Source organism: Hippichthys cyanospilos, chromosome 1 (assembly GCF_059441005.1).
Source record: "Hippichthys cyanospilos isolate Australia breed blue-spotted pipefish chromosome 1, RoL_Hcya_1.0, whole genome shotgun sequence".
In the NCBI taxonomy this organism is placed as follows: Eukaryota; Metazoa; Chordata; class Actinopteri; order Syngnathiformes; family Syngnathidae; genus Hippichthys; species Hippichthys cyanospilos.
In genome coordinates this window covers 18,080,840-18,108,210 of record NC_142369.1, presented here as the reverse complement: position 1 = coordinate 18,108,210, position 27,371 = coordinate 18,080,840, and the positions used below count along the sequence as shown (strand labels likewise).

Below are 27,371 nucleotides of genomic sequence, written 5' to 3'. Positions count from 1 at the left end.
TAATGAACCCAATGCTCACAGTTTATTGACAACACTAAACAAACACAATGTAAAAAACTGAATCTGCTTGACAATTATGCCATGCTAAACAAAATAGAGTACATTTCCTAACATAGCAGAGGTAATCTAAACTCTTAATGGATTTCCTAATTCAGCAGTAGCTTGAACTTGCCTAATACAAGTCAAGAGTTTTATTGTCATATGCATCGTAATACTGCACAAAGAAATTCCTGTACCATTCACTCCTCCGAGTGGACTACATTCCACAATCAAGCAAATAATAAAGTCGGCGATAAAACAGTAAAAAAACAGTAACAGAAAAAATAGCCACTTACAATGGCTTAAATTCACCAAAGAGTGAGCCAAATGTTTCACACAACAGATGAACTTGGAGTAGTTGCTCCTCAAACATGCCAAATAGTGAGCCTACCAGTATGCTCAACGTAATAAATTGATTAGCATAATGGTGGCATAAACTTGCCACATAGTAATGAGCAATAATGTAAAAGAAATAAGTCAATAATTGCCAATAAGTGTGTGTGTGTGTGTGTTTTTTCATTAATGGGGCAAAGGCAAACATCTATTTTGGCTTGAATTGGATAACGTAATTCTCATCAGCCGATGTACTGTAAATTGTTTTTGTTATGTTGGTTATACGGCTGTTATATCAATGTGCCTAATGTTGTGGTCTTTGCACATATTTCTTTGAGTGATCTTTTTTTTTTTTTCCTGACTCCCACGCCTTGGCTACAGCAAACCGGCCTTGGGAGCTGCAGCTGGATAGACTGCACAACACTTGTTGTGTGTTGCTCAAGGACACTTAAAACCCTGACAAATCCTGCTGAATGACAGACAGGTTTTCCCCAGTGATAGCCTCCAAGTTGCCACAGGTAACGGACATCTCAACCCGCATCACCCTGCTCAGTGTTGTCCATTCAACTGATGAGAAGTTCATAATGTTCAAGTGTAGGATTAGAGTGCAACAGATAAGGTCGAGTGGAGGTTGATCAAAAGCCATTATTCAAGGGAGCTAATTTAGGGTGAGGATGGAGTGGGTAAGAATGTGACAGCAACTTGACCCGGCTCCAGACGTATATCCAGTTACTGTCTGACACTGTGTGTGTGTGTGTGTGTGTGTGTGTGTGTGCGTGTAGGTGTTTGAGTGTCTGTGTGCATGCTTGTGAATGTCTGTGTTAAGGTTAGACACGTGGAAAGGCCTGTCACCACACACTGATGTGTTTATTTCTCTGCAGCTGGGCCAGTCACTCACACAATGACACACACACACACACACACACACACACACACACACACATATACACACACACACACACACCTGCTATGTGCAGTCTAGTGGGCCCCGAGCAAGACCTTTGGGGTCACTGTTGTGCTTTGGGTTCTAAGTTAAAATGTTACACACTGTCAGACCAAGGCGCCCCTCTGCTGCTTTCTAAGGAATGTCGCTTTACAGCAAGGTTGACAGAAATATTAGGACAGGCTTGCATGATAACAAACAACAACAATGGAGAAGAATGAGGAGGTCTCCTCTACCCATGTTGGCCTTTATTGAAGCGGGGACAAATACTGCAGTGAAACAGATTCCATGAATATAAACATGGAGTTTTTCTCCATTCAGACTGTGGCATGGAGTTTCTTGCTTATTATTTTGGCACACTAGAAGCTTGAGAAAACACACTTAAATGTAGTAGGAATGAGATGCTAACAAAGAACAACAATGGAATGGAACAAAAGCCTCCTGCTGCAAAAGCGAAACAAAAGACAGGGACAAGTGCCCATTAGACATGTAAAAAACAACAAAATATAGGAGAACGAGAAACCAAGTCAGCTTCAGGGCAGGCAACCTGCTATGGGTGTACTGCTGGAAAACAGCTGAGATAGGCTCCAGTATGCCCGTGCCCCTCATCAGGATAAGCAGCTGAGAAAATGGATGGATTGATGCACAGTTATTGTTTACATTTATACTTCATGTGAGTACAATACAGAGTTGGTATTTTTCATTTTCTAACCACAGAAAAAGAAAATGATTCAGAATTTTTTGTTTGTTTGTTTCGACAAGCATCCATACTTTGACTTAACTGCAGTAATTTTGCCACTTCTGGTTAAAATTGAGTTTCAAAAAACTTCCCCAAATGTTCTTTACCTCAAAGCACCATCTTGGTTCCAGTACCCGCAGCATGGAAAAAAAAAAATCCCACAAAAAACAAACAAAAGTGCCCCATAAATAAACAAAAAGTCAAATCAAACAAAAACAACAAACAGAGCAGAGAACGTTTGGCACTTGTTGCCAATCCTCCGTAAGTCATTCCCGTTGAACTGCTGAACTCTCCCCGGCTGATTCCCGAAGCTTTTTAACCATCGGCTTTAAAAAGGCTTTCTGCGGGAGGCCTAAAGAGATTTACTTTTGTTTCTCAAGGATCTCAACCCCCGCGCTTGAACGTGCACCATCTCCGGGGAGCTTCAGATGCTGAGCGATAGAGCTGTCAGACCATCGATCAGCACAGTTGTGATGCAATTGCCTGAGAGACAACAAGTCTCACTTAGCTACATGAAATTTGGTAGGCACGTCCTTCATGGATAGTATTGTGATGCAATTGCCTGAGAGAAAACAAGTATCACTTCACTACAATAAATTCGGTAGGCATTTCCATCATGAATAGACATCAATTAAAAATCTCAAGAAGCTATGCCACAAAAGTCACAGGCGTGCCAAGAAGATGTTTTTGGGGGTATGTTTTGCCATTTCAAGAGGGAGCTACTGAATATGAGGCTTTGTGAAGCACTTTGATCGCCATATGGTATAGAAAGCGCGATATTAGTCCACTCTATTTACCATTTGAACCATGAATACTAAACACTTGGGCGATGCTAGATTGTGAAAGATTTAGATTTTGTAATTGCAGGTGGCATTTTTTTTCTTACCAAGTGCTACAAGAAAACTGCCATTCACAAGTATGGAAAAGAAAGAGGTCATTTTCCATTTTTAATGGTAACTCCTTGAAATGATCACTGTTAAGCTCCGCCCACATTAGATCAAAAAGGAAAAAGAAAAATGTTGGGGATGTCATCGCCTATCTGTCTCGAAGACCTGCTTCAAATTGGTGTTCGCTGGGTGCTATACAATTTGCCTAAAACTGTCAATGTCTTGTTCAATCCCAGGTTACTTTGTTTTTTCAAGGTGAACCTTCAGAATAGTCATTAAACTTGCTACACTCCATGAATTTTTGCCAAAATGTTTGCCTTGGGATATTTTTTAACGCACTGTGACAAGAGACATGATTTAACCTCACTTACATCCTCACTTATCCTCAGTAGCATCGGTGGCTAGCTGGTGCCATTTTGGGTCGGGGGACGGGGAGAGCCTGGACTGGTTGCAAGCTAATTGCAACCACTCAACCCAATAGCTAATTGCAACTGCACACAGAGACAAACCCACAAACACACCTAAGAGAAATTTTGTGTGTCCAATTAACCTACCGTGCATGTTTTTGGAATATGGGAGGATACCGGAGTGCCCAGTGAAGACCCATGTGAGCATGGGAAGAACATGCAAACTCCACACAGAGAGGCCGGGGCAAGCGGGAATTGAACCCGGGATCTGTGAACTCTGAGGCAGACGTGCTAACCTGTCTGCCAGCATGCCACCCAGTGAAACTGATGTTGGGGGCTATTTATGACCTTTCAAAGAGGCATTATGGTAAGACATTTGGGGTTTGTGTTCAGGAACCCCAAAATACACACATTTTCAACAGGATTCAAATGATTGTCAAATGTGCAGGAGCCCTTTCAGCAAGTTGAGCCACACCCACCATCTGCATTCATTTATAAACGCAACAATTCCAAAAGCACCTTGGCACCGCCCTGTTCTTGGGCCCTAAAAATGAAAAGTGAGGCGAGATAGTGAATTGAAGCAGAGGTCATTTGCGGGTTTAAGACTCGTATCCATCTCATCAGCTTCTGTGGATGCCAGACGGAGGAGCAATCCATTTGCCCAAAAGATCCCATTATGACAGCAGTAAGAGAGCAAATTGAACACAATCATAAAATAGCTTTGGTTCACAATATGAGTATGTGCAGGTGTGTATGTGTGTGTATATACAGTATATAAATGGGTGTGCGTGTGTGTGTGCTGAACGCAGGACACTACCTCAGACTCGTTAGGTACAAAAACTATTGAGAGCCAATAGGATATGTTTACTAAAATGAGTGCATATATATATATATACATATATATATACATATATATATATATATATATATATATATATATATATATATATATATATATATATATATATATATATATATATATATATAAAAACCTCTGTGGAGGTGGACACTGACACAATCCTGAATTGTCCAATAACATCTCATGTTATTTAGCACTGTGAGGTGGCGATAATATTTTAATGCCAAGAAGCCATGACCTCATCATGTTAATGTTCATAATCAATTGTAGAACTAATAGCCTTGACTTGATCAATATGCAATGTAAACGGTTAGGCAAAGTACACCATGCCCAGTGGAGCTGATTTCCCTTGAAGGGTCAGTAGAACATGCAAGAGAACCTTTCAGATGAACTCTCCAGACATCGTATAAACGAAACATTTTTGAGAAAAAAGGCCTTTATTATTACTTAATTATAAGATCTAAAATACGAACAAATTTTGGACCAGCCTACAAAAGCAAGACCTGGGTGATAATTAGCCGCAGTGGTGTGACATGATGTGTTTGACTTGATTCCATGCTGTTTTTAGGAAAGTCAATATTTTAAAAACAAAGAAAAACTTTCTTGAATTTATTTTGATTAGGCACTGAGTTTGTCTCCACAGATTAGAAGAAACATGTTGGTATTTTTCACCCATGTAGAAAAGTCAAATACACACTCCAATTCTGGAGTCATAGGGTAACTTTTGCTATAGACTCAAATTGCCTCTCAGGGGACATTTAAATGTAACTTGAAGCTTCTCATCTTTGCATCGCTGATGAGTTGTCGCAACATACTTTCACGCAAGTCTCACTCCGAGAAGAAATTCTGACTTTTTCAGCGGTTTTCCAGTGTGGCAATCGGTGATGAAAGTAAAACACTTTTTAGTTTTGAGAAGTTTTTAATGGTATGTCTCGAGGTGGATTTGAAAACCTTTTTGTTTATTTCTAATGATTATGTTACATTGTGTGATTCAGTAAGGCATAACTCTGCAACGGAGGGTAGACCAGCATGGTTTTCGTGCGTATTCACAGCAGCAACGGCAAAAGCTAAACAAAGTAGCCAAGATTTTTGATACTCAACCCTTTGGTCACTGGGCAACTGACTCTATCAACTGAGCCAAAGCCACCAAGCAAGAGTAATGCCGTTGTTGCCCTGCTGGAGCTGCTGACTCCAGCAAGACTCCAGCTGGTCATCAGCTATCACCAGCTTCTGGCTGGGCCCCGACAACATGCTGATTTTGTGGCTCAGTTTAAAGAGTGTGTTACCCATTGACTGACGATCCGGCTCGCTACCTAGCTGCGATGAAATTTGCTTAATGTATTTTTAAATTCAATCATCTTATTAAAAATGAGAATTAAAATAGCACCGACCTCTGCTGCCGGTATGCCCTCTGGTGGGCGACACTGCAACAGCACCTCCTGCTCCAGGGAAACCTCCTTGCCAAGTGGCTCCTGTTCAAAGGATTTCTTGAGGTCTGCAGAGATAAACAAGACAATTATGGAAAATACAGCAGATTTTTTTTCATCAATGATGTCTATGATATTGCAGAACTCATAAATAGTAAAACAAAATACCTTTGCGCTCATAGTGTTTTCATACGGGTGCAGTTAGAGAAGTCTATTTGGGGATGTTTAATTGTGAACAGGCCCCAAAGCCTCATTTCTACACCGATAATATCACAGCCATTAAGGGACTCCGTTACAGTCATCCATGTACACTTTCAATTGACCCTTATGTATTTAGAAGGTACACATGTCGTAAAACATTGCAATCCATTATAAAATGCCTGTAAATTCATTTTCTTTAAATGTAGTTGTCCAATTTCATCAATAACTGAATGGACATCTATAAACAGTCAGGCACATAAGTGGTACACAGGAACGCATGTGTGACAGAAATCACCGATGCGTAACGTCGCGTGATTCATTGCGCACATTTGCGTTCCCTCCCTAAGTTTCACCCGACAACAATTGAGCCTGAGCTAAACTTTTTTTTTTTGTGGCTCCAATATGTGTAGTGGCTTGAAGCACACTTAAATGTGGTGCAAGATTTACAGCTCATGTCCTCAACTAGCAGACAAAACCAGTGCGTTTGATACAGGATCGATCATTTTCTGTCATCCTTTATCTGACAAGTGTTGTTCAGTCCCATTTTGTCCCTGTGGCTGTCCAGGGCCAGAGTTGCCCTCCGGAGTAGACGGCTCACACACATTGTCTTGAATTGGAGCCCGCAGTCAACAAAATGGCCAGGAGGGAGGCAAGGTCGACATTAGCCGTCACTTAATTACATCCAAAACAAAGCACAGCACTCAACTAGTCCCTCTTCCGCCTCACAACAACTTCTCCCTCGCTGGCATGTGCGCCTCCTCCACACTCTCTCTCTCACTCGACCAATCCCTCGTTCTCCATTCACGCAACACAAGTATGAAAAGAGCATATGAATGTAGCGCAATTTATGGCTAACAAACAAGCTAGTCAAGAAGCAATAGCTAATCGCCCGTTTGCTAGGTGGTGATAATAACTGCAGGAACAACACAGTAGATTCCAGATACTGCCCCGCCGATTACACAAGGGGTGAGGGACCCGGCACAAAGGAGGAAAGCCAATCGCTTTTGGGCTCATTCAGTAAATGAACATGTGGAGTCCGTGTGGAGTAGTTTTCATTTGCAAATCTGGATGTAGATCAGGTTCTTTTTCCTATTTGGTGCTTTCAGAACTATGGAATTGATCACAGCGGATGGCGGCGCAGCAGATCTATCAAGTTCTACCGGCATCTATGAAGTTGGCGGACAGCGGCGCAACGGCGTAGTGTGATGCCACGGAGCGGTTGTCCCATGGCTTCCTATTCTGAGAAGATTTGTTTACTGAAGCAGCCTGGACTGACTGTTGTATTATTCTAGTGAAGGAGTGAACGAGATCATTTATGTTGTCAGTCTACAGTGACGGAGAATTTATGTCTGACTTCCTTGGACTAATAACCAATAATAACTGATGGACTTATGAAACTTTTCGAGGAAGCATGTTTGAATAATGCAAATTCGCTGTGTGCACACAGACAGTGCGCTGAATGTGGGACATATGATGTGAGAGTATGACATGGAGGAAAACTTATTAATGACAGAAAGGGTGAGTACCAAGCAGTAAGTCCTGGAACTCATGTTAGTAACCCATGAAAAAAAAAAAAAAAATTATGTGCACCCCTGCATATGTGCACTTGGTACCAGGACATCGCTGTTCGATATGGACTTTGTGGTCGTATCATTGAATTTTCAGCCCCACGTTTTGGACATTCGGGTGAAGAGAGGTGCGGCGCTGACAAACTTTGTCACCCCGCATGTGCTTTGGGATGCTTTTAGGGAAGCGGTGGCGGATTTATGACCCCTGACAAAAAGTCTGCTTCGGACATGGGCCCACTGCAGTTGGTGCGTTGTGTTCTTTTTGAGGCCAACCCTCCACAAAGGACGGCATGTTGGGAGGCTGCACTCACTGAAGGTGGGCGCTGGTGAGTGCTTCTATCGGCGACTCCGCTCTGTGTCTACTTGTATTAGGAGGACATCCACCGCCAGTTTGCTTTAACAACGACAAGTAGACAGAAGGCTAAGTCGCCATGGATAAAGTTTCGCTGGATAAAGAGGAAGAAAATGGATGCTTGGAGCCTCAATATTTTATAAAAGTTTCTATAATTTTGGAATTGTTACTCTCTTACTCCCAATACAAAATATAAAATAAAGTATAAAAATATGATTTGAAAAACTTACATTCACTCTCAATCCCGTATAAACACAGACTATATAATTTTTGTTTTGCAAGAGAGTCATCTCTGGGTTTTGATGCATCTCCCATCCAAAGCGCAGGGCTCAAAAGCCAATCTAAACCTATATAAACAGCTACTGGGTGGCAGATGTGCATTTGGTAAGAGATGAGCAGAGTTCATGACAGCAAATACAAAGAAAAACAAGCGGTTTTTGAAGAATGATGATGAAAAACTGAGAAAAAAAAGAGGAAAACTGACAAATTACACAAACGGAATGTTTCATAAAGCAAACGTCCAAAAAGGAATCAAAAGAGTCTAGGATGAGGAGACAAGCGGTGAAAAGAAACGTAAAGCAATAGTCGCCTGGGGAACAACAGCCTCCTCTGAGACAACAGTGTCAGCCTGGTTAGTTCGACCTCATCTGCGCTGATAATGACGAAAAGGATGACAAAGGTAAGGCGGATCCTGATCCGGACTCATCCGAGTCAAAATACAGTAAACGCGAAGGGGTTATTCCCGTGAAAATGGCTGGGGGTGAAAGAGTTATTGAAAATAAGTCCAAACGTAGTGTTGCAAAAAAAATATAAATTTGTATTATATATACATATATACTATATAACTAGGCATATGTAGATTTTTTTTTTATCTTCAAATTATTCCACCACATTTCTGTACCAAATAAGCGAAACTGGAAAAAAAAAAAAAAAAATCAGCATTCTCTTTGTTAGTTGACATGGTCCTTGAAGGTAAGTTCACATGTGTGTGTGTGTGCTCGTCGTCCTTGAGTCTTTTCGCTCTCCTTGGTTGCCAGGCACACTCTCACCTTGTCTGTCTGCTGTGACACACACTGAGACGCACACACACACGCGCGTACGAAGAGTTGTCGAAGGTTGCAGCCAAAGTGTTGAATTTTCAGCGGGAGGTTGGTTAAAGTCATGAGAGCAGGTGCACAGTGGGATTGAATGATGAGCAGAGAGCGCTTGGTGAGAAAAGTGTGCAACACCTGTGCACTCCTCACCTAACAAATAATGTATAGAAGACTCTCTAACACTGTATTGACAAACAAGGAGCACATACTGTCACATAGACACATTAGGTAACAGTTCCCAGATGTCATGTCGATGACCAGTTTTTTGACAAAATACCCCAAGGCTCAAGGATTACATCACATAAGGATATTCCATTCGTTCCCCTAAATTTCACGTTTGGTCCAGTAATACAGTAGCGTTGTATGGTTGTTAGGAGAAATATCACTCTAAAACACACATTATAAAAATAGACTGAAATACATAGAATGTAAAGAATCAAACAACTTTTGCCAAATTTCATGTTTCAACACAAACAACATTGTGCTGAACCTATTTGTGCATGTGTGTGTGTATGTGAACCTTGGTCACTTGGGGGCATATTTTGAATAGAGACACAAACAAAGGAGAATCTTTGATTGGCTCGGTTGTTTTTCACAGAGGTCAACATAAGGTGAGTACTCCCCACCCTCATATACTCACGGGTCGGCACCAGTGGAATCACCTATTCATTTTTTTTTAAAACCTCCAATATTTTTTTCTATATGTGAAGCTAACATTGTTAAAGATGATCACGGGATTTTTTTTTCCAAGTGGAGCAAGTGCATAAGGAATGAAATGATGCATCTTCATGTAAATCTGTGCAAAATAGAAGGAACAATGTTGATTTTTAAGAACCAGCGTGTATGCTTTTATAAGTAATTTAAGACTCACTCTGGGGTCTCATGACACATTATGTGTTTGTTTTAAATACATAATGTGTCGATTTGTTTTATGCTTTGTCTCATAGTAAATTCCAAATGGGAGTCGCAATTATGAGTTTGAAATCTCTTTTGGAAGTGTTCTTTCTGTGTTGTAAGTTTTAGCATGGGTAAAGCCGCACAGTGCTCATCAAATTTTTACTCAAAGCAAAAATTGAGTTTTGTATTTGTCTCAATTGGTCGATATTCAAAATGGAACACATGCAAACATATTTTGGAAAATAAATTTACTGTTTTTTGTCATTTTACACATGATGGGATTCCAGAGACCAGGTAAGTTTTTTTTTCCATTGTTTTTTTGACATAATACCAAAGTCATTTTTTTCCCCCTTTACTTTGGGTTTTTAATAATAAACTTTGTAATTCACTGATCAAAAGACATCAATTTTGTTTTCCTTTGTTCCCGATGGAAAAGCATCATGTTTAACGCAGGGACAACATTGCCTTTATAATGCAATCATCCCCGGGAGAGTAACAGCCCAAACGGAGCATGATGATAAGGGGGTAATCACCCGGAGCATTATCCCCTTTCTTCAATTCCAGCACATGCGGCTCCTCACGCAACACGCATGGGATACAACAAGAGGAAGATACATTCAACACGTCAGCGATTGAGGCAATCGAGACAAACAGAGACCATAGCCTCAGTGGGACACTTCACTGGAACGGCTAAAACAATAAAACAAAAGAAATAATAACGGGGGGGGGGGTTCCCCAGCAAAATCTGGGACCAATTTCCTGGACTTAATTAGTCAGAGTCAATTTCCTTGAAGATGAAATTAAAGGAGATTAGCTGCACAAGCTCAGGGGATGATGAATGCACACCGACATGTTAGCGTTAAGCACGCTGAAGCTAAGCTCCGGGATAAAGCGTGGGTTCACGTCAGCAGAAAAAAATGCTTTACAGGGGACACATTATGGAAAAGTGACTTGTAATTGCCTGTAGACAAATACTTGGATCAGTCAAGTGCCTGCCACACCCATTCTGCTTGAAATTAGAGAACCAAGTATATTCTTAGTGAGCTGCCTATGTTGGAAGATGTGTAAGAAAAAGAGTGTGGACATATTGTTACATCACAATCAAGACTCATTTAAAAGTACATTGTGAGGTGGCAGTAACCAGATAAAAAAGCCACCATTTTCTTTTTCGGACTACCGTGTCCGCCCCACCTATTCACAATTTGCTACTTGTAAAGTCACAGATTTTTTTTTTTTTTTTTTTGGGGGGGGGGTGTCCTATCTTTAATTTTAAACGTTTTTGCCTACATATATGCAAGTGAAATTCAGCAGCTTGATGATGAAGTGATGCCTCCTCAAGTGAAAATACAATCCATACTTTTATGTGCACTGTATGGGGAGATGCTTCATACTTGCGCCACCCATAAAAATCCCCATTTAGCATTGACTAGGGGGGTCTGTGCTCATTTGCGCAAAAATGAACAAGGCTGTTTAGGCAGGATGACAAATGTTCTGTAATTCCTGATCCTTGGGGTTTTTTGACCGAAGCCAAGAGGTTTTGTTTGGGGACACCTGGGAACTGTTTAAAATTGTGCAAAAACGGGATAGTGTCTCCTTCAAACAAATATTTCACCCAAGGGGAAGCCACATTTTGATGGCCGACAGCTGTGTCACATCAATCCACTGACCCCACTTCACTCCCACACACCGATAACATCATCCAGCTCTATAAATTCACAAGAAAATTTCTCTTCTCCAAAACAACTGCAGAAAGCTTGACAAGCGCAGAGGGCAAACTCGGATAAACATCAAAAGACCCCGCCCCCAAAATACATCTCTCTCCGTCCTAAACTTCTTCTTCTTGCTCTTGCACAGGCTTCAACTGAGGCTGTTATTATGCGTTGCGGTGGGCTGGCGGCCTGCAGGCATCCTCCGCATAAGCACATTTCAGAGCAATTATGCAAAAAAGGAGCCGGGATGCATGCTTCCCGTTGCCAAATCACTAGCGGTCTTTCCCCACTGACGCTCAGGGAATCAAGTGCAAAGTGAGAGCTTGTCAGCAATGAAAACTCTCGGGTGCATCGCTGAACTATCGTTGTCAAACTCTTTACGCCAAGCACTACCAAAAATCATCCCAAGCACACCAAGCACCACTCTCATGACCAATATCAAGAACAGCAATGTATTTAAAATTCGGTATTCACCAAAAATACGCAGGATTTCATATTGCTTTATCCACTGTCACTTTTCACGTGGTTTATCAAGCAAAACGGCATCCCAAAAAGTTTTTGGTTTTATTAAAACAATTTATGATCACTGGAGGAGAGTGTTTGTCGAGACAATATTGTCATGGCTGTTTTTGCCGGTAGAGAGTGGAGAAGTGACATGGCATCATGTGTGGCACTTCTGACATGTTACCGAGTATAAGATGCACCAACATTTTGGCAACAATGTAAAAACTACAGCATTAATCTCATCTTTTATAAACTTTATATTTTCTTGTGTTTATATTCATAAATTATATATTGGTTGCACGTTAGCTTAAGCGTATTTCAGATTTCCCACATTGTGAGCGGCCAGTGAATGCCACGCCAGTGTAATGTCGAATACACTCAAAGCTGCTGCTTTTCCTTTTCCTTGTGACACAGTTCATGTTCACAGTTCATTTCACTATAAATAACCGCAGTTGAGCAGCATCCGTGTTTCACCAAGTTTATGATTGTATGTGTATTGTCAAAAGACTGCTATTAATAAATGAGTCAAATAGAATATGTTTCTGTGTGTTCTAAATAGTACACTCAATAGAATCAGCTGGAGACATCATAACATTTACATGATCCTCTTCATTATAGTCATATTCCTGTGTGTGAACGTTGGTTTCAGCCTACCTGCTTCTTTTATTGAAAATAATGCTGTAACAACCGCAGTTAACACGTGCTGTTGTTGGCTGCAACAGTCACTTGATGCTAACAGCAAACTGATGTCCCATTCCTCTAGTTCTGGCTGTCCTGCGTGGAGATTGCTTGTTCAACACATGTCTGCGTGGACTGAGTATACTGATATCTTCCCATGTTCCAGAAGCATGCATGGTAGATTAAGTGAACACTCTAAATCAGGGGTCTCAAACTCCATTCCTCGAGGGCCGCAAACCTGCATGTTTTCCATACTACTCTCTTAAACACACCTGATTCAAATTTTCAAGCTCCTGCAGAGCTTGCTGATGAGCTAATAATTTGATTCGGGTGAGTTAATGACAGAAGCATCAAAAACATGCAGGATTGCGGCCCTTGAGGACTGGAGTTTGAGACCCCTGCTCTAAATCATCCTTAGGTGTAATTGTAATGGTTGTTTGTCTATTTGCGCTCTGAGTTTTGCTTTTGACCAGTTCAGGGTGTACCCCATCTACTGCCCAAAGATTGCTAGATTAGCCTTCACCTCGCCCACGGTCCTTGTGAGTAGAGTATGGTTGAATTGGTTGAATATGAGAGTGTTTCAATACCAAATGTTTCATTATATTAGCACTATACGATACTGTAAATGAGCTCATGAAGCAGTTTAAACGACAGAAATGAGCCTGCAAGCACATACCTTCATGGCTAACCAGTTCTTTCTGCACAAAAACATTAAAGTGATTCATTTTTACAAAACAGGCTTATCTGTCTTAATTTCACCTTGTTTTAACTGAAAAACAAGACAGATCTGCTAGCTACTTGACCACTGTGTTGCTCTTGCACTTTAATGTACATAATGATCACTTGTCTTTTTTTTCTTTCCATGCCAATGCTGAGGCAGCGCATTGAATGGGTGTCGAAATCCAACTTCCAGAAGTCATTCAAGCCATTTCCAGTGGTTTTCTTACAAAGCAAGATCTTTTTTTTTTTCCCCTGACGACAACTGGCTGGTTTTGGTCTGGCCTTGGTGGGCTTTGTAGTCCCGCCCCTGTCATCCCACCAGGCCTTTCCGACCACAGCCGGAATGGCCGCAAATAAACAACTAAGCCCGGCTTGCTGACATAAGCTGGTGCATCTTCCAGGCTTTAGAAGGCAGCCTGCTGTCACATGGCTAATTGCGATGAAACATTACTCTGGGGATGAAGAAAATGCTGATTTGATGATTTAGACCTCAAAAATGTCCACTGTGTGTTGCGCCCTCTATTGCTATTCACTGTACCCGTCTCTAATATACAGCACTTTTAAAAGCAATCTTTTGAATGGGCATTTTTAGTATGTGCACGTACTGCGATGACCTCATATGTGAGAAAGGAGAGGTGTGATGCACTTTTTATGCATTTTGTGTGCCAGGAAAGCATTAAAACAAACACGTGTAAAGCTATGTCAAACACAAACACTACAATACAAACAGCATTTTATATACCTTTTATGCCAGCAATTAATAGTTGTTTGTTTAGATACTTTTCAATGTGCTGATAAAACACTTCAATACATTTGTGTTTTAAATGCATGTGAGCCAAAAAAATTATCCACAATAATTGTCTTGGTAATCCTTCTGGAATTTTTGAAAATGCAGCCCCTGAAGCCAGTTTTACTTAACCTAAAAATGTGTAGGCAAGTCTATGAAAAGTACACTGTCACCGCAGTAGAAAATGAATGGATGGATGAATTCTTAATTTAACTACATACATTGTCTTTCACATCTTTCTTTCGCATAAGAGTCATGAAATTTGGTCTGCGTGGCTAACATGAGTAAACCTAAAAAAAAAAAAGTCTCAAGGATTCATACCTGAAAAAACAAGTTTGATCCTTGTCTTTGAATAGGCTATTTTAGGTTCCTATTGACCTTTTCATCTTAGAAAGGACCTAAACCTCAAACAGGACCTGGTCTTTGTGTGATTACAACTAAATTTGAACCATATAGGGTATTTCAGATAGGTGGCATCAACCTATAAGAATTTGGAACATTCCTTTTTGGGTATTGGCAGAGCATGGCAGTGAAATGATTGCCCCAAACTCAGTGGCTTCTTTCATATTTCAGCCCCAAAGCACGTTTCTCTTAACGGCATGTGAGTTGGTGAGCATGTATATCAAGAGTAGCCCTACAGAAAAGTCTCAAAGTTTCATGCTTGAACAGACACAGCCTGTCATTTTGGTTTGAAACAACTTATTTACGGCAATAACTCAGCTCCAATTTCCTTCAAATGACTCCTTTGTCTAGTGTGCTTATAAAATGGCGTACAAGCACTTTTTTTTTATTTTGAAAAGTGAGATGTGGTTAAGACCTTTAGGTTTCTTTCAACAAATACTTACTTTTCATATAGCATTCACACACATGGCCTCTATTTTATCATCGTTGTAAGATTTAGCGAGCGCACCGAAGCTGCTCGGCACATCTGGGAAAACGCTCAGCGGCTTGATGGAAGAGCGAAGCGTCGCCTCCGCAACCACATATCAACTCAGGCTGTCACTCTATAAAAATAATGTATATATTCGCAGTGTGTGGACGCGTCTCTCTACTTTTGCAGGCATAAAGCAAAGCCTGTCTGGATGAAGTCATCCAGAAAACAGCGCAGTTGACGCAGCCGGCATGGCATTGGAGTGTGTTAGTTGCAGTTTGCATTTGGAGCCATTAAAGCCAAAATAACTTTGAAGACCAAACAGTCTGTTAGTGTTTGGTTTTTGAGCTGCTGAGATAACGTCTGTATTTATATGAATATGGTGTATGCCAGGCTCGGGTTCGGGCTCTTAAATAGGGTAAACTCAGGATGAATTGAGTAGAAATAAAAACAAATATAGACTGTGGACCCATCTATACTCATGATTTATCTTCCGCAGCATCACTTAATCACATTTTTTTTAAATATGCATCTATTATTTAAAACAAATCACTGTAAATCGCTCTATAAAAATTAAGCAAAACTGAAGATAAACATTATACTCAATTAATATAAAACATTCAAAATGTAAGAACATCAATACATTTAAAATGTATATGGATTACACTAAAAACATAGACAAATTAAGCAAAATTAATCATTTTAACATTAAACAACAAATAACACCAACTACTGTACTTTTTTAAACTTAAAGATTACTTTTAAAAAGTGCAACTTAAAAATATAGAAAATAAATGAGATAAAATAAGTGAATTGTAAAATGAAATGACATGTTTTTTTTTAAACCCAAAAAGTAGATAATAAACAGGAGCCCCTCTTGGAAAACAGGATGTACCAGATGTGCTGCAATAATAATCTTGCTCTGATTTCCCCTAAAAAAGCTTTAGTAGCATTGACATTGAGTCAACAAAGCCGATGTTTGGACATACGCACAGGACTGAAAGTGACAAATTTGTGTTATAAACACAAGAAGAAATTTGGGCACTGACAGATATTACGAGTGTCTGGACTACTGATTACTATTCTCATGCTTGTCTCAGAGGACAGTGGCAGAACAAATTGCCGTCATCTGGGCTTTGCCTTTTTCTACGTGCGCGACCTTGACACAACACTAATCCATCGAAGGAGAAACATTTGACCCGATGGCTGTGGGGCCGAAGAGCAAGGCTAACACAGTACATGCACATTTGTGGCCATAGACAAGCCTGCATTTCACTTTCCCGTTTAATCGGGTATATCTATGTATATGTATCACTTGCAAAAGCACTCCAAAAATGCTTAGATTTTAAATATAATGCCACAGTGATCACCATTATCCATTTAATTAACAGGTTAAACACAATTTAAATATGCAGAGAACCTAGATGGCCAAAGCAAGATGAGAAAGTGGAAAAAAAAAAAGTGCAAAATGCATGCAGAAAAAGATTGCTGACTCCTAGAAAGGCGCTGGTAGGAAAAAAAAAAAAAGCAAGCTTGAGCCGCCACTGAGAATTTTAATCACACGCTGGTACATTCAAATGGGAGCCAAAGGCCCAGCTGAGGTCAAGAGGTTGGGCTCATTTGAAAAAACTAAAACGTAATAACAATAGAAAAGAAGTGTACAGGCAGCCGTAAAATGAAGCAACAGAGGAGGAGACAATCAAGATAGGATCTTGTGGATCTACATTATTAGAGTCTTGTCAAATTGTCAAATATTCTACCCACGTGCTGTAAGGAAAACTTAATGTTTGACAACATGGACACCAAAAACACTATTCAAACTCACAGTCATGCTGAAGGCCAATTTGGAGCGTCCAATACACCTACCATGCAAGGTTTTGGATTGTGCTAGACCCACTCCGTGCTTGGGAAGAACATCTAAATTCCACTTGAGGAAGGCCGGGGCGAGCCGGGGCATCTGCCTCGCCTGAACCGCGAGGCAGACGTGCTAACCAGTTTTCCATCGTGTTGCCCATGTTATCACCCATTCATTTTAAGTCGGATTAGTATCCTTCAGACAGCAAACTTGTTCAGAGAGAATCAAGAGAACATATACAGGTTGCCGCAAAGTCCTCAATTGCTTCTCGACAAATTGAACATAGAAATAAAAATTTTCAACAATAAATTAATTGATGAAGTGATTATGCCTCTTGGATTCATCTATAAATGAGTAAAGTAGATTTTGCAGTTAACAACAATGAAGGAGAAAAGAAAACACAAGGGCTTTAGAAAGAGGTAATAAAAGCATGTAAGTAAGTGCATAAATAAAGCCTTTAAAAGAGCAGCTTCCTGGTTAATATTTAAAAAGAAGGGTTGAGCATGATGGATTTCCTCCTGTCGAGCCCACTTGGGGATGCCGTCCGGTCCAGCGATAGCGTCTACGACAGAGGATGTTCGACTCCATCAGTGAAGCACGACCAATAAAATGAAAACGCGGGAGGCGGCATAAAAGGTTATTGGTTATTTCTTCCCGGATTCACCTCTCCCTGACCGCCTGACAAGTCCCCGCTCGTCTTACACGGCTGATTGGAGCCAAGGCAACGGCGCCCGCAAGACGACCGCCATGGGTCTGGCTTGCCGAGAAGCGATTGGCCTGGTTATGCGAGGACGACAGAAAGCATCTCTGTGTACTTTGAAGGGAAAGGTAAAAATGACTTCCCCTGCACGGTCATGTATTTTGCAGGACAGTTAACCCCCGTTTATCGTGTCGGAATACGAGAAAACGAGACCAATCCAAGACAGTTAAAAACATTCGACAAAGCATTCACAGGCCATATCATTTTTTACAGTGCATGCTTGAAAGACATTTTAAAAGTTATTCAAACCAAAGTTACTGCGTGCAGTTGTCTGACTATTACTAATAGTTAAGATGGGCACATTCTCATCCTTGTGCTCCTTGTGCTGTGATTTACTTTGCATCTTTTGTCATAAACCAAAGTGTTGCCCGACGTATTGGAATAGCACCGGCCAGACACAAAAGACGCACAACATTTAATTGCTATATTCCTCTATACTCGCTTGAAAATCTGCAATATAGTGGGACGTGAACAGCGAGTGTACATGGTCAACACACTGTCATATGCTGAAAAGTCCTATTTGAGTCGGTGTTCCTTTTGTGCAGTCTTATGACTTGCTCCCAGAAGTCCTATTAACTTCGCCGGCAGACCACGACGACCGAGTCATGTTGTAATGTCTGAAGTTCCAAGTTCAGAAAAATTACAGTTTTTAAGTTGAACAGTAGCAGTGAAGTATAACAGGCATTATTTTCTCCCTTTTGTTTGCATTAGGGACATTTGCACAAGGTATCTCAAGACAAACAAACGTCACAATAATAAACCTTTTGGTAAATCAGTGACCATTCCTGTCCTGCATTATATGACTGATGAATTTACAAATATTTGACGGGCAATATATAATTAAATACAGTATGTAAATAAATAAAAGAGCAAATAGACAGATGAATGAATATTGTAATGATGTACCACTTTTAATTCTACTATCATCATGGAAAAAATACTTGTGGTTAAAATAAATCATAGATGAAAGAATATAAAAAAGAAATAATGCCATCACATCGGGCTAGCCTCTAACTCTGTGGTGCCTTCAGATATAGTCAGACATTTCTTACTCTGACAGAAAAAAGGTCCAAGCATTAGATGTTGATATCTGGCAAATATACAATATGAAAAAAAAAGACACTGTCCTTACATTGAAAAATAAATAATTGTAAAAAAAAAAAAATCATCTCAATTTGTCATTCTTTCTTTCAAAGCAGACTGGAATAGATCATTACAATTCATCACGCATATAGTATTTGGATCGAAGCAGAAATAATTGCCAATTAGATTGTTTTGAATCCAAAATCATTTAAAATCAAAACTCGATTCTGACTCGGATCATAGACAATAAAAATCTGAATCGAATCATGAGAAAGTCAAGTGATCACCTTATTTTAAATAAATTGTATCAGTGTTGATTGCTTTACGAATGAATGTGCATTGTACTCACATGCGATGCGTACGTGCGCCTTGCGACTTTTTGTGGTTCCGGCGGAGCTCCACGCCACACACTGACACCAGTAATCTTCCGGGCCAAACAGCTCCTCCACCTGCTGTCGGGTGATTTCTATACTGGCTTCTCTCACAACCAGACCTGCAAAAGCACAGAAAATGGCACCATTTTATACGTGTGTGTATATTATATACTCACATGTTTGTTAAACCACAATTAAAATAGACATGCTTGGCCGTAGATGATGACAGAGTCCCACATATAAATTCCCATAATTGTTGATATTGCATGTTGCAGCTATATTCATTAAAAAAAAAAAAAAAAAAAAAAAAAATTAGTTGCTGAGCAAGACACCAATATGAAAAGCAATTGCAGTGGGTTGTGAGACTTGTGGTAAATACTAACTGGACTGTTATAATCAGCAGAAAGAATTATCTTGTTTGCAAATAAAATAAATAATAATACTATTACTTCCACAACTTACAAATACCACCATTTCTACTACTATTCATACTAATAACAATAATAAAAATAAGGAGAAAAGAAAAGAAGAACACCGTTACAATATTCTAGATTTAAAACACCCTGTACATGGCAAAACAAATAACACAAATATGTGCTATTCTGTATACACAGTATTCAAAATTGTTCTTGTGTTAACAATAATATATAGGAGACCCAATCAATTTGAAAAGTGTTCAAAACTAATAAAATAGATGTTTTCAATTTTGCAATTTTGCAAATGAGAAATATTTCAGAACAATAGTAAAACCGCAAAATAGAAAATGTAAAACAAAAAAATTAAAACATGAGAGATAATATATTCATAAATACATTTAAACCATACTAAATATATAAATAAGAAATTAAATTTACCTATAGCTACTTTTAAGATTTCCACTACATTTTAACAACTCATTTTAATTTGAAAAAATAAATAATTATATAGCAAAATCTGAGCTCGAAAATAATGAAAAACAATTCAATCGTGATGATTTTAGAAATTAACTCAAATGTAATAAATTCATATAAATAAACAAAAAACTTGAATGCATTATTTTTTTCTTGAGTGCATTTTTGGTAGCAATTTTGAAGTTAAGGGGAAGATGAACTAAAGAGGTGCGGGAATTGACGGAATGAAGATATGCAGCACATCCTTTGTATCCTTGAAGAAGGCAACAGGATCAAATGGGACTGTTGAGCTGCTCAGCAAATGTTTTAGGAATAAAAGAATTATGAGGAGGCAGAGGAGGAAGAGAATAGTTAAGCACACAGACTAGCGAGAAAGATTAAGAGGTGCGAGAGGCCAAATGAAATGTTAAACCCAGAGGATCGAAAAACGGCTTTTAAGGGAAAAGTACGCAGAGACTTGGATGCGTGGGCAGACAAAAATGTTCTATGAGTGAAATCTTGTCGGTTTATTTCAGGTTCAGGGGTGTTACAAACACCAATGCCAGCCATCTCCGTGGAGACTTCTTGTTGAGGACTCTTGGAAGTTTTGGTCAGAAAGAAAAAAAAGTTCGAAGACAGTCGTGAGGCAAATGAGACTGAGTTCATGTTTTAAGCCGAAGCTAAGAAACGGAAGACAATAGAGATGGAATCAAGATCAAGATTATTGTTTTGTAGCTGATGATGTGCCCTTCTTCCATTTGCATCAAAGATTTTTTTGGTTCGGGTGCTCTTTAGTCCAAGGGATTCCAGATCCAAAGTCAACACATTGAGAAAAAATCTCTGACTAAGGCACTCCATTTTAAAATGTCTTTATTATTAGGACAAGTCCTACATGGACATATTAAAAACAAAGCAGTTTCACAAAGACTTTGTGAAACTGTCCTGAAGAAGGCACGCGTGGGCTTTGTTTAAAGATAAATACATGACTCAGACGTTATCTGGCATTGTATTTCTATTTGTATACTAAAAACCACCCTCAACTCAACTTTATTCATGAAATGAATGTTAAAATGTCATGTTTATATTCTGACAGACAATAAAGTCTCAATCACAATTGTTTGCCGTCTCTAGTTTGAGAACACTCATCATGTTCTGGCCTAACGGATAGAAAAGTCTCAAGTCAATAGTTGTTTTTGAGAATGTGGACTATACTGGTTCAATAAATGTCAGTAGAGTATTGTGGAGACTGCTGGAAAGGGACACAAAAAGTGCTAATATGAGTACGGAAGGCCAAAGATTAGCGACATTGAAAACTGACAATGCAAGAAATCCCGCGAGTAGGCTAACAAGGGATCAGCTTCACCGGCTAAAATTGCAGACGTGGGACACAGCAAGGGAGCAAAGGTGGCAACGAAAATGCCAGTTAAAGAGGCAATTAGAAGTAGCAAGAGGCTCGGGAGTAGTGCAGTGAAAATGAGGAAAGAAGTTGCACTGAGCCAGAAAACGCAGCCTCGTTGCACAAGAAGGGAAGTGACAGGTAGGAAGCCAATCACTACCGGAGCATGGGACTTATTCATTCATTACCAAGTGGAAATGATTTTTTTCAGGGGTAGATAATCCTAGTATAATCAAATGATCTAAATTCTTCCAAGCATTTTTTTAACAGACTCCTCATCCCTCCCCAAAGTGGTGCTTGTCAGGAGTTGTTTATGGTATATAGGTCACGGTAGTTCTTTCCAGTTCAATCAAAAAGGTGTTGGTACCGGCTAACCCGCAAGAGCAATAGTTTGTCTGCCATGTTTTCCGCTCGTAAAGAGATTTTGGAAGGTACGCTTTGCGGAAATTCTGGCCCGTGCTGATTCTCCGCAGAGGGGGTGTGGTTGCCGAAATAACGTCTTTTTGACGTGTGAAGCTGTCTAGCTTAAACCAAGCTTAATACTTGAAGAGAGGATAAAAGTAGATGAAAGATGGATCGCACACCTCCTGCATGGAATCTACTATATAACCCTGAATGTCAAAGAGCTGCTTCCAATGAGACATCCGGGAACTGTTAAAAAATTACAGTTCTATAACATAGGGCAATGATAGAGGTTGATGATGACATGTATTCAAATAAGGCTGTCAAATAAAATCGTAAAACATAAAAAAAGTCAGAAAAACTGTGAATCAGTGCCGGCTGCACCATTGCCTTTATTTCTGACAGAGTGCACGAAAGCAGTAAAGCTATCAAACATCAGCGGCAAAGTAACAGAAAGATGTTAAACTGAGTCGAGTCGAATGGAATGTTGCTATGTTAAGGACGGACGTGATAAGGAAGCGGTTTGAAGCTCAGTGCTCAAGAAAAGACGATAAGGGAGGCGGAGGAAATAAAGCACTTAAAAGCTATGTCATGTTCAAAACGCGACAGGTCAAACAGAAGCGTCTTTGGGGGGCACAAGAAACAAAGAAGGATAAGGGGAAAAATATCTCAATATTTTTTCTAAGTAGTTCGTCAGTGTCATCGAGCGAGGGAGACAGGAAGGGAAATGCAAAAGTAAAATTGAGCAGAGTGGAGGAAGGAGAATAAAAACATATTCTTTTCATCAATCCTCTTGATGATCTCCAGGTGACTTTTTCTCCCTAATGACTGATTATTGCCATGGATTTACTTACATTAAATTTAGTTGACTTTCTTACTGTAATTCATTTGTGTATGGAAAAGCAGAGCCAGAGTGACCGACACACGTTTCAACTGTTGATGAATTTGCAAAAACAGCCACACCACACAAACCTACTATTTACCTAAAAAACGGCTGTAAGCCAAAGCTCAACCTGAGACACTCAAACAACCACACCCGACGAACAGGTAGTACATTTTCTATATCCACCCATCCATAATCTTTTTTTCTGCTTATCTATACGTGCTGCGCTAAATGCTTGCCTCCAGTCCAAACCCACGACCCCAATGACGATAAAACATAAACACATTTCCAACAGAAGCCGGTACTGAACTACAGATGGCTTGAAGGAGCGACCCGAACAAAGACGAAGAAGGGTGAGAACGACACTAAGACATCATGACGCGTGTCTCTGTGAGGAACACACATGGGACACGAACACAAGCAAATCAAAGGGCCGTGTCCAAGTGAGCACGCCTACCTTGTCCGTCCGTGTGTGTGCGTTGATGCGTGCCTGTTGCCAAGTGGGTTTCCCATGCTTGACATTGATTGATCATTGCAGTTACTTCTTGAGCATGTTTGAATACCTTTGTTATACATACAACCATGTCTTGGGGTAGCAGTGAACCAGAACATTCCAGGACACACACATACACACACACACAGGGTTTAGATTGAAAAAAACACAGCCTAAATGAAACACGCAGTAATGCTGCTGCCTATAATTTGTGATGACTGTTAATAACGTAAATTGAAATGATGGTGGGGGGGGGGGGGGGGGGGGGAGGGGGGGCTGCCAAAGGACGCAAAAAGGTAGGCGAGTGGGAGCGGTGGGAGGAGGAGGAAGCACAGTGAAGGCGAGTAACATTGACAGGAAGAGAGCAAGAGAGAATGTAAAGATGAGAAGAAATCAATAACTGCGATGGCAGCAAAGGAGGAAAGGAGGTCACAAATCACCCAAGCCAATACTTTGCGTGTATGCGTGTGTTGGTGTGTGTGTCAATGAGACGATGTGGGTCAAAGCTAATAATTCACAAGGTGACTAATGGAGACAAAGTAAGCATAAGAGCGCACCATATGTCATTAATCCACTCCACGCTAATGGAGATATACCGAGATTGTGGACACGATGCTTTGTTTAAAAAACTAAACAAAACAAACAAAAAAATTAAACACTTTGTAAAATAATATGCCTGCACAAGTAATCGCATTTTTGCGTCTAAATACAAAAGAAATCTCCATTGAAACGAATGAATAATATATAATCCCTAATCTAGCCCTAGGGTGCTTCAAACCAAGAAATGACTTAGAAAACAATACCGTTGTAATCACAGAATTCTAGATTCAAGTTGTTTCTTGTCATGTGCACAGTGTAGAAACAAGTTTCTCCGTACATTAACATTTCTACTTTGCTGTCTACGCGAATGTCGTTAAAAAAAAAAAAAACAAGTTAAATCAAAAACAAGGTATAAACAACATATAAATAGCAGAGCACAAGGATGAACCGTAAACTGTAGGTTATATACAGATACATACACTAATGTGCAAGAATGCATGGCGAGTAAAATAAAGTGCACGTGTTAGGTCCCGCTATTTAACAAGTAGTGTGCAAAGGAAGGAGCAGCATAAATAGTGCAAAACAAAACTTTCCAGCATACTCCAAGTATAAAATAGACTACATAAAATAAATGTACATGCAAATAGCACATCATGAGTTGCACAATGCAAGTATAAATTTGACTACCAGTACAGAAAATAAATGTATGTGCAAATAGCACATCATGAGTTGCACACAAGAATATGAGAAAACGCAAAAAATATGTAAAAAAAAAAAACTGGAATCAAATTCAGTTAGTCTGCAAGAATGATGTTCAGAAACATCCTATGAACCATTTTTAATGCAAATGAAATACGTTTCCATGGCCAAGTTAGAAAAAAAAACTCAGGAGTTGGTAAAGGCAAACATCAAATTTTCGGTCATTGGGCGAGTTCATACAGAAGATGTTTTTTACTAACTGAAGTAAAAATTAAAGACTGAGAGCCATGGAAAATATGTACAATATTTGCGTATTTAGGCTGAGACATATGTATGTTTTCATCAAAGATGGTAGCTGATAATTGTGTTGTACTAAAGGCCCATCTGGACGAAGGCAGGTTGCATCTCCGGTTGGAGGTCTTGTGCCTGCTGTTGCTGAGAAACAGGAAGTGACCAGCTGGCACGCCATACGCAACAGCGGGCTTGGTTAGCCGCTGTTGTCCGGCAAGATGACAGGATGAGGACAGCTTACGTGCTTCTGCCTCCTTAAATCATCAAATTCCATGAATACATTCTGAAATTCAATGGGTGAAATTCGAAATAAAAAGGTTGACTATGAGAAGGTTTGTGATCGAAGAATTCTGGCCTCACGTGGAATTATCACGTTTGCTGGTTTTGGCAGCAAAAAGACAACAGATGCACGGATCACACATGGAACGCAGTCAAAATAAAAGGACTTCCAATGCAGCCGATGTGAAGATTTTGCAGGCATGTGGGATAAGAGGGAAAAGATGATAAGGCGATGAGTGAAAAGAGTTAGAAGCTTGGCTAGGAAGAAAACAAGGGGAGCAGTTGGGCCTTCAAGTGGTCGGGGAAACTACAAGAGACACAACGCATTTAAATATGCCGCATTGAACACATCACTCGAACAAGTGAAAAATACTGTACATTCTAAATTACCTTACTTTCATAAGAATTCACATCAGAATTGTGATTCTCATTTACGATGATTTAGAATCAATTTAAAATTTTCCCAAAAATCAATTTTATAGACAGTAAGAAACTGATCCGCTTCTTTTCAGCTTCCCTACTATGTCAGAGGTCCACTGCGTCATCACACAACCCGTTCTGGAATTTAAACTTGATCAAAAGTATGCACTACTAAAGATGGAGAAAATTAAATGGGGCCCATCATGGTTGAAGGCAAAGATTTACACACTTGCAGGGGAGTTGAAAGCGAAGGGTTTATTGACATGTTGGAGACAGTGGAACCAAGGTACACTATGCTGCTTTACGAAGAGACTGAAAGAAAAGTCGCCAGTGCCTTGACTGAAACAAGAAGTGCCACCAACATCTAATGTATGGACGAATTGGTTAGAAGCAAAGACATTGAGAGCGATGCCATCTTTTTGCGTTTTGCAAACTTGATGTGATACAAAAGCCGCACGGCTGTAAATGCGAATGCAATGTTTCACTCAGCTGCTAACCAATGGTGTTAGACTGTCACCGATCTGGTGATTTTGAAAGTGGCTTTCCCCGATCTTCCAAGGCGACACTATTGCAGGTCCTTATCAAGCTGAAGCCGTGGTAAATATTTCTGTCGTCTTCCTGCTAAATAAATCAAGGACAGGGAAAGCGTTCAGTCATCTCTTTTTATTCTTCCTCTTTCTGTCCGCACACCGCAACCCTCCTCTTTATAATACATTTTTTTCTCTCTCTTTCGCACATTAATTAAATGCACTTTCCAGGAACAACTATTCATACAGAATAGTTGCAAGTCAGAATAGCATATCTTTCTGCCAATGTACCGACCCTACCCTTCTACCTACCTACAAACCCACATACCTACCTAGCTATCTACGTATTTACTGTACCTTAGGCTTTACTTTAACCTACCTATCTACAGTAGTTATTTACATTACTGCAACTTACACACCAATTTATTCTACCCTATTTTTCTAACACACGAACAACACTACAAAAACCTCTTCCCATCTAACTTTCCAACCTACTTATGTACCTACTTACGGCCATAAATTAATTGAACACTTCATTTACTGAATCTAATAATATTGAATACCTCTTTACTACATTGTGAAAAGTTTGGTTACTGTATTTAAAAAACACAGTGTCAAATTAAAATGTTTAAAACTGACCTTTGACATCATACTGTTCATAATGGGTTTTTTTTTTTGTCTTTTTTTCCCTGTGAAAGCTCATTTTTTATATTGGATTTCATTTGATGGCTCCCCTAACGATGCGTCAAGTGGCAAACAAAGCACATAAAATAAAAATCCAAAGTGAGGATCGAGAAACAAAAAATAGAAGGGAGTTGTTATATGATGAGGAAGTACCAAAGGAGCTTAAGCATCTCCCGAGCGAGTGAGCAAGAAAGCAGTGTCCAGCTGAGTGTACTATAATCCACTTTTGATCAACGTGGCATCAACCGCCGTTCGATGCTTATTGAGTCTAACTTTTTTTTTTCCGATTTAGATGTAGGATTATCATCGTCACATCACAGCCTCAAATGTTAAAAAAACACAGGTTAGCCAACAAGCGTTTGATGGGGTGAGTAATAAATGACGAGCAGGTGTATGACAACGCTTTTAATGAATGCTGAAAGATGATGAAGAATAGGCAGATGATGTGGAGAATGTAAAAGAAAGAGACAAAAGACAGCTGCAATGATTATACAGCATGCTGGCACTCAAGCAGCTATTATTATTATTGTTTTTTTTCTTAATTTTTGACACAACCACATGTCTCAATTAGGTGCGCATAATAAGATGGGCAATTAAGATACACACATATAATGCTCCAATAGGAGGGGTATTCTTTTTAGCGATAACAATGTTCAGTTTTGTCGCTGTAAGAGAGCTAATAACAGTTTGTGTAGTTCATATATTCAGAACTCTCATCAGTGATGTAATTGTGAAGGGAGCAGAACCTAGCATTCGTAGTATTCAACACTCCAGTAACTTAATTACAAATGTAAACTAATA

General features: G+C 39.8%; 1 protein-coding gene across 2 annotated transcripts in view; it reads right to left on the bottom strand.

Annotated features, from left to right (window-relative positions):
* LOC148429481 (netrin receptor UNC5C-like) overlaps positions 1-27,371 on the bottom strand; it is a 185,478-nt gene that overhangs the window by 56,524 nt on the left and 101,583 nt on the right. For both annotated transcript variants that reach the window (XM_088419961.1, XM_088419970.1), the window contains exons 3-4: positions 19,063-19,206; positions 5,599-5,702 (exon numbers count right to left, since the gene is read on the bottom strand). In XM_088419961.1, coding sequence (XP_088276087.1) covers positions 5,599-5,702; positions 19,063-19,206 — 248 coding nt within the window. The remainder of the gene's footprint in view (positions 1-5,598; positions 5,703-19,062; positions 19,207-27,371) is intronic.